This window comes from Plectropomus leopardus, chromosome 10, assembly GCF_026936395.1.
Source record: "Plectropomus leopardus strain MGB_pleo_1.0 chromosome 10, ASM2693639v1, whole genome shotgun sequence".
NCBI lineage: Eukaryota > Metazoa > Chordata > Actinopteri > Perciformes > Serranidae > Plectropomus > Plectropomus leopardus.
This window is the reverse complement of record NC_142185.1, coordinates 13,207,021-13,215,840: the sequence shown is the minus strand read 5'-3', so window position 1 is coordinate 13,215,840 and position 8,820 is coordinate 13,207,021. Positions and strand designations below refer to the sequence as shown.

Below are 8,820 nucleotides of genomic sequence, written 5' to 3'. Positions count from 1 at the left end.
GGCTCTAAACAGTCTTCCAACATGAAGACAGATATTTATTTTCGAACAGAAGTCTTTTACATGACTGTCTTATTTTCAGTAAGTAAAATCCATACATAAATGGGGTGATCATTGGTTGGCAAATGAGGAGATAAACTGATAAAATAATGCGTAATTTATCTGGTACAAGAACCACATCAAACCTGGAATCCACAAAGTTAAAAGTGCAGCCAATAAACAAGTTTGACACTGAGACAATCTGAGGTGTACAGGTGGTAATGGCTTTTTGCTTTTCTTTAGGGGTATTCAGACAAACATTTAAAATCTTCATGTAGGAGACTGAAATAAGACTAAATGGGATAACAATAGTCACAAATGCAAAAAGCAGGTCAGATATGTTGTTAATTACTGAAACTGAACATGCAAGTTTAATTATTAAGTGATGGTCACAAAACACTTTGTCAATGACATTTCCACAAAATGTTAAATGGATGATGAATGAAAATGAAAATAGAAAGTTAGCAAATGAATATCCCCATATAAGCAGAATGATCATCCCTACTCTACCTGTGTTCATGATTGCATTGTAATGTAAAGGATGACAGATAGAGACATATCTGTCGTAGGCCATGGCTGCTAAACTACAAAACTCAACAGAGGCACATGTGTAGAGATAACCCATCTGCAGAAAACACCATGGCAGGGTCACTTCATGGGTATCTGAAAACATCTGTGACAGCAGAAGAGGATAAATTGCTGTGCTGCCACTTATTTCATTCACAAACAAATTACATAATAATATATACATCGGCTCATGTAACCTTCTATCCACATAAATGACTACAATAAGAACTGTGTTGGCCACACATATGGAGATGTACCATAACAGCATTATAATGAAATACAGGTATTTTAATTTTCCAATGTCACCATAGGCAGTCAGCACAAAGGACATAATCTCAGTTGAGTTCTTCATTTCTGTCTTGTGAAATCTGGGTGCCACGCTATGAAACACAGAGCAAAGCTGGCTCAGCAATACTATTATCTATTATCCTTTTGAATAATGCCTCAGCCCAATATTCTACCTGCATTTGAATTTTGTTATATTTGTGACTTTAAGGCAGGCAAACACATTGAGATATTTCTCTTGACTTTCAAATTACAGAGCAAAGAAACAAGAACAAGAGGCTGAGCAAAATTTCAACAACACTGATCTTTGTGCTCCAGTGTGTAAACAGGACCACAGTGTGTTTCACCACACCGTTCAGAATAACAAAGATAAATGGATTATGGCCATAGAGGAATACTCACTTGTATAATGGATGATGTAGAAAACTGTTAAAGAATCTTTTTAGTTGCTTGTGACAAAATGTCAGGGCATCAATATCACAACTCACAAAACAACATTATGCATACAGTAAATGACCATGAATCAAATTCACATGTATGTCCCAAGATCACTGGTTTCTCACACATGAAAGCCTCCAGGTGGCTGTTGTAATCCTCCCAACCTAACATCATAAAAACGTCCACTGGACTTTATACACTTCTTGTGCAGAGAGATGGGTTGGGCTGCACTAGAGGGCCAAGCTGATTCTATAAGCAGAAAAACGTTTCTTTCAAAAACAAAAACATTACATCTCTGAAGAGTTTACCTTAGTGAATGTTTCCTTGTTTGTTTTACAGGTGCATATTTTTTCTTATCTATTGAAATATTTTTTCAATCATATAATTAATTAAGTAAAATCTATTCATATATATATCCCCCTTTCATAAATCATAAAACTTGCCTTAAGGGGCCACACAATCTTTACAGCATACGACACCCAAAACCAAGCAGCAATCTCTTGAACTGAGATAGTTATGTCAAACACAGAATTGCCAAAAACTGCAGTTCTTTGAATGTCCACTTGGGGCTGGCTCCAGGAGCAAGTCAATTTCCCATAGACATCAATGTTAAAATGCTGAACTTGACAGCAAAAATAGCAGCCTGGTCTCTATAGCTAATTTACCTTTGATAAGGCTTAAAACTATATATAATTAAGGGAAGGGCAATGTTGATTGACAATTTGGTCACTTCTGGTTACAAAATACCAAGGTGGCGACGGCCAAAATGCCAAACTCTAGGCCTCAAAACCAGAGTCCACAAACCAATGGTGACATCCATTTTTTCATACACTTTGTAGAGAACAAAAACAAAAAGAAAACAGTAGTGGGGCTAACAGTTAAGGAGATGAAGTTTCAAACTGAACATTAAACTTTTTGACCTGTAAAGAGAAAGGAACTCTGGAAACCTGTGACTGCAGACCTAAATCTTCAATGTCTCATGCTCATTTCTGTGAACTGTATTGATTGCAAGTAGTTAAAGTTGGAACTAAAACAAGGCCAGTGATGTACTGGTTTAACCCCACACACAGGCCAGCATAACTGCTGAAACCATAATGTTCACCCTATCCATTTTTCAAAGTGGTATTAAACTGACAGAGAGCCTGGTTTAGTTCAATGTTGGTAATAGTTATAAAATCAATAGCCAGATTGTTCTCAGCACACCAGGTCTGTGTGCCAAGTAAAATAAGACACAATTGCACTTTCATAAAGTTAGTAGACTTCTGATAGAAATGTTAAAATGTGGCAGAGGCAAGAAAATCCTGACTTCAAGTCCCTCGGCTAGAGCAAGCTCAAAATACTTAATCCTACACTTCCCATCATGCAATGTGATAGTCTCTTTTGTTAGACCCTCCCTGGGTCATTCAGACTCAACACACCCAGTTTGTGCAGGCTTTCTCTTCCAGATACCCAGATGACATTATCAGTTTCTTTTTGGGGTTTTTTGTTTGTTTTTTTTTCCAAAATTTGGAAAGCTACATGCAGAATCATAGAAAACATTATGCAACTATAGTCACAGAATGAGTCAAGCACTTTTAAGACAAGTAAACTGAAGCTGATGTGTAAAATCTGTGAACGGCCTGTTTAACTATAGTACATGAGGAAAAATGGCATTATTAAAATGGTATTTGAAATGGTATAAAGAATGAGGATAAATGTTTGACTTGTTTGTATTTAATCAGATACATATTATGAAAAAGCTGACTTAAATACTTTTATTTACTAGATACGACAGAAAATACGGAAGATATGGTCTACAAGTCACACTGTATGGCATCAGACTCAATAAAGAAGCATTATCTTTATTAAGTACTTTCATTAAAGTGTTAATGTTACAAACACTTGAGTGAAAGTTTAACTTGGCTGAAGAGTGACCTGAGACACTTAGGACATCAGACAACATATTTCCTCTGAGACAACCTGTTGTGTTCAGTCCACTCACATGAGATTACCATGTTTTTGATCTGTGGATGTAACTCCCATTTGTTGTGATGCAATGTCACAGGGACAAAGTAAGACAGAGCAAATATGATGAAACAGCCTCAGGGTCATTAGTCCACTACATCACTATATTCCCAGGACATCAATCTATTGTTAATGTCATGCTCTGGGACAAGCAGTCTCCATGCAAAACATATGCGTAATTTTGTGGAAACTCCCTACAGAGTAAGAGAAGCTTTGATGCTGAAATAAACAAAACAAGAAAAAAGCTCCCATGTTAAATGAAGAATACACTCTTTACAAATTCAAGTCATAGTGGACCAAGTTTAACAACAGCAAAACTATGTCAAAACATCCATCCACCCACTCTCTCACAACTTGTGCGGTATAATCTAAGTCGCATTTATCGAGATCTATGCTTGGTACTTTTCAAACTTATACATTGTCACTAAAACACTTGGAAGTGCACAAGACAGTTTGTACTGGCATGCTGTGAATTGTAATGTTTAATGAAAATGAATGTGTCTGGGAAGCAGGCCAGCCATAAGAAACAGGATGACAAAAAATCAGGCCCCTCATCACATACACTCTTTCGCCTGGGGGGGTAACTCTCTACCAACATAAAGGGAGCAATCCAACCTTTTCCGGCAGAGAAAAGCACCTCAGACTTGGAGGCACAGACTCTTATTTGGACAACGTAACACTTTGTTGTAAACTGCCTTAGTGCATGCTGGAAGTCATGTGCCAACAGAATCACATGCAAAGGTCAGTGCTGGAGTGGAAGTATCTTGGGGGTCTTGTTCATGAGTGAGGGTAAAATAGAGGCTGTTTAATCCCCTCACTTATGGTCATGGACTTTGGGTACTGACAGACAGAATGAGATCCAGATACAAGCAACCGAAATGACTTTTAATTCATAGGACAGCCTTGCTCAGACTTAGAGATAAGGTGAGGCACTCTAGCTAATGTTAGCTAGTGATGCACACTGTTAGCACTGTAACCGAGCTACAGAGAGACAAGAATGGATGTATAAAGAGACTTGGATACACCATTAGAGGTGGGGTCATTTTGTCGGGGTTGTGATAACACACTACAAAAAATTGGCTTCAAAGCCTGGCGCACTCCTTGGTTGGCTGGAGGCAAGGCATGGAAAAGCTCACTATGTCACATCTTTTAGATTTTCTAGTCTGAATTATGAGTTACTTTACAGCCTGTTCACCCATTGGCAATAAAATAACAATTAATGCATGTATAAAGTTACAGTGCCTTTAAATATCTGGATAAACCCTTTAATTTTACCATACATTTTCAGAAAAACTACATTTTCAACAATCAGCAGATAATATGAATACTACTTTTATACAATAATATTATATTAATAATAATATTGATAAATAATAAAATAATATTGAAATGTGACATACAACTAAAGGCAGGTAATTAAACCTCTGGGGCTATGGTGAATTCTGGCAGCTGATTGGTTTGTGATGATGTTCAACAAAGATAAAAGCAGTGACACTGTTTGCTAAACAAGTGGTGCATTATTCCAACCATTGCATTCAATCTTGTTAATACTGCTTTCTGCATATAGCCAACTGAGGCAATCTTAATCAAGCAGAAGACAGAGATAACTAGCCAGTGCTTTTTTTGGAAAAAAAAAAAAAAAGTTAACAATGATAAATGCAACCATATTAAGTGCATTTACCTTATCAGGATTAAATGACACAACGATGAAGCACAGGGTCACTCTTTTCTCTCTCACCTTGATGTGTTACATTGTAATTTTGTTTGTAAATGGTGCTCTTATTTTTATTATCATATTGGAAGAAAAACTTCATGAACCCATGTACATCTTCCTAGGTAATTTATGTCTTAATAGCCTTTATGGGACAGCAGCCTTTTACCCCAAATTCCTTTTTGATTTATTGTCAAACACTCATGTCATATCTTATACTGGTTGCCTGTTGCAGGTCTTTGTTATATACTCGTATGCAGCAACTGATTTTTCTGTTCTAGCCCTGATGGCCTATGATCGGTATGTGGCTATATGTCGACCACTGGAGTATCACTCTGTTATGACTAAACATAGGGCAGTTGTGTTGGCGTTCTTCTCCAGACTTTTACCATTGCTCTGTCAGACTATTCTCATGATAATGACCTCCAAAATGGAATTATGTGGATCCCACATAGAAAAACTTTATTGTGAAAACTGGTCAATCCTAAAACTTTCCTGCAATTCAATAACAACAAATAATATTGTTGGGTTTATAATCATATTTTTCTATTTCGGGCATGACCTTTTCATTTTCTGCTCATATGTGCAGTTGGTAAAATATACCTTAAAGTCAAGAGAGGGCAGAAGGAAGTTCATGAAAACATGTGTGCCACATTTATTATGTTTGCTTAACATCAGTGTTGCTCTGCTTTTTGACCTCATGTACACTAGATATGGATCAAGCTCTATATCACCGAGTGTAAAGAACTTCATGGCAATACAGTTTCTCATGATTCCACCTGTCCTTAACCCGATTATTTATGGACTTATACTGACTCAAGTTCGCAACAGTTTTTTTAGTTTGTGTAAAGTCAACAAACAAGTCAAAGCATTAGGGTGATTCATTGAGAAATTGTTTTGGGTCAGCCATTCCGTCTTTTATGATCAGGCTCCCATAATATAATATGGGAAAGTGAATCGGCCTGCCCTTTCTTTGAAAGCAAAGGAGTTTATCAAATTAAATTATCCATCCTCTTTCCATTTCTGCCTCCAGAATTTGGTTGATGGATAGCAAAATCATGGATTTGATAGCATACTTGAGCCCTGAGGTGCACTTTCTGAGTCCATAGTTCTTATCAACATGTCATGCAATCATCTGTAGTTTATTCATCAGAAAAAAAGCAACACTGTAAGTTTCAAAAGATATGTAGGCTGATGCAGATTCCATATGTATAATAACATTAAGAACTGAAGAGGCTAAGTATACTTGTACTTTCCATTTTCAATCATACTTCAGTTTTTATCGTCTGTCTCAGAGAGGTGTTATGTGTTAAACTTAACGGTCATTCTGGAGGTTGTATTTTCTGCCGCTGTTGGCTTGTATAATTAAAAGGTGTTTCTAATATTTGCTAACTCCCATTTTTTCATTTTCACACATGTGATCTTCAGCCCCTAATGACGTTGCCTAAAGTTATATCACTTATAGCTACATTTGGTAACTTTTGTAACTATGAAGATAATTTTGTGCAAAATTTGCTGAAACTGTCACTATATTCTGAAAAAAGTTCCTAAGACACTCATTGAAAAAAATTGCATACCTCCTCCTCCTCAAACTGCTTGTAAAGGCATTTTGCTAGAATCGACTGTGGTGCACCAGAAACAACTAATCATATCAGAGATGTCTCTAACACAGCGATCAAACTGTCAAACTATGCTGCACCGATAAAAAATGAATCAAGATTCTGTTACTGCATTGCCTGTTTCTTGCCTTAAATGTTTTACAAACATTTAGGGTACTGTTTAGTTGTAAAATGAGAAAGCTGTTCCAGCTGGTGAACGGTGCTTGGTGCTCAAGTCCACTGTATCCAGCATTGCGGCCGAGTCACAAAGTATTAAAACTGCTAATGAAAAAGAACCTCAGAATTCTTTTGTTTTTTACCGAATACAAATTATATGTATATGTGTAATACCTTATTTAAGTCATTCCATTTTGCATTTATAAGCGGCATATTAGCATATAAATTATAAACACATTGGAATGCAGTTGTAAGCATATATATAAATCTTTATTATCAATATCTCCACAAAATGGATTAAAATGGTCCCTTCCCTACTTCCCAATCACCTACCTCCCGGGCTGTTGCTCTGACCACACCCATCTTTGACTGTTTTCATTGTGATCTCAACCACATAATGTTTTGTAACTGCATCTTGAACAGTTGCACATCACAATATGCCAGTAAACTGTGTATACATTCATTTCTACACAAACCTCTGTATTTATCCAAGTGGATGTGAGCGGAGGCAACGATCAAATCTCACATTAGCCCTAAATTAATGTATGCAAGTTTGAGTCAGCATGGACTGGCATTACAGCATAGCAAATGTAGCTGAGTTGGATTATATTTATTTTTATTTAATTTAATTTTATTTATTTTGATTCTGACTAACATCTAAGTATTTGCAGCCACATATTAATCATTTAAAATGTATAGTCTATGAGGGAAGTATTGTATCTTGTAACAGCCTACATCACCACAAGCTCTCCATCACAGCTGGCAGTTGCCATAAAAGGGTCAGGAAGAGTCAGGACCAAACATGCTCTCCTTTATGCTGTTTAACACTTACCATCAAGTAGTAAATATCCTGTGGAAGCTTATGAGTGCTGCATGGAAGAATTAGACCATTTCATAAGAATGAAAACAAGAAATCAGGGTCTTCATTTCCAAAGGATAAAATTCCACCACCATCATCGAGTTCAGAGGGAATGCCTTGCTGACTGAAAAAAAGAAGATCTTTGTCTCGATTCTGGCTATGTCAATGACCACTATCGACAGGCAACTTGACAAAAGTTGCCAAAAGGCTGGATTTCCAGGCTTCCCTGGATGCAGTGAACACTTCTCTAAGATCTGAAAGCAAAAACTGCATGGTAAGAGAGAAAGGAGAGATCTTCATGTGGTGTGGCCACACAGGCTGATCAAGTTTGCGCTAGAATTTCTTTAAATACTGACAAATGTGCCCAACTCCATAGCTAAGCATTTGAGCAAGCTCCACGTGTGCTTGGAAGTTGGTGTTGCCATGGAATGTTCAATATTTCCCATACTCTTTGTGGCCTCTTTGAGATGATTCTCATCTGAGCCAGGAAGTAGTCCAAGGCCTAAGGTTACCATCCAGCGGCAGACTCTTGTGAGAACTTGAAGCTACATGGATGGTTTCACAAGCATCCAACAGACAGCCTCATACACAGCCAGGCTTCTGAAGTATCCCAATGAGCTGATGATATGGGCAAGGATGAAGATTATGCCTTAAAAGTTACAGAGCCTTTTGATCAGGAAAGAAGTGAGAATCTTAGCATTTGTCAGGCTGCAGCAAAGATCCTGGAAAGAGTGCAAATGAGGCAGGTAGAGTTGGCCTAGTCATGGAAGAGGTCATACAGGTGGAGCAGAAGCACTACCTTATCAAGAAAGTGTCTCTGGGCCAGCAAGGTACATGGACACGATGCACACCTGACTCCCCTCTGAGCATAATACACCAACATGTTTTCATTCAATTTGATGACCCTGGAAATGTGGTGGGAAGGGTGTCTATTGCTTGTCTTTCAACTCCTGCAAGGTTTTAGGGCACAGCTCCACTCAGTTCGGGTGTTTACCACCTGGGTTGGCTGGGACCCCGTACTTCGACGCTTCACTGGCCTAGGTTATAAGGAAGTAGGCAAGCTATGGCAACTTCAATTTCAGGATCAGTGTGGCTTGATCAATGTTATGTTGCCACTGGCCATTCATTCATTCATTCATTCATTC

At 37.7% G+C, this 8,820-nt stretch overlaps 2 protein-coding genes across 2 annotated transcripts; one reads left to right on the top strand and one right to left on the bottom strand.

The window, feature by feature from the left end:
• Positions 1–4: 4 nt before the first annotated feature.
• LOC121949120 (olfactory receptor 6B1-like) lies at positions 5–1,085 on the bottom strand. Its single transcript, XM_042494727.2, has one exon. The coding sequence runs from the start codon at positions 953–955 to the stop codon at positions 5–7; it is 951 nt and encodes a 316-aa protein (XP_042350661.2). The 5' UTR covers positions 956–1,085.
• Positions 1,086–4,979: 3,894 nt separating this feature from the next.
• Positions 4,980–5,921, top strand: LOC121949119 (olfactory receptor 6E1-like). The gene has a single exon (XM_042494726.2). It carries the CDS (start codon positions 4,980–4,982, stop codon positions 5,919–5,921), a length of 942 nt encoding a protein of 313 aa, XP_042350660.1.
• The last annotated feature ends 2,899 nt before the right edge of the window (positions 5,922–8,820 follow it).

Bases quoted from the DNA above. Each gene is read 5' to 3' on its own strand.
- LOC121949120 (XM_042494727.2), bottom strand. From the start codon at position 955: ATGAAGAACTCAACTGAGATTATGTCCTTTGTGCTGACTGCCTATGGT.
- LOC121949119 (XM_042494726.2), top strand. From the start codon at position 4,980: ATGATAAATGCAACCATATTAAGTGCATTTACCTTATCAGGATTAAAT.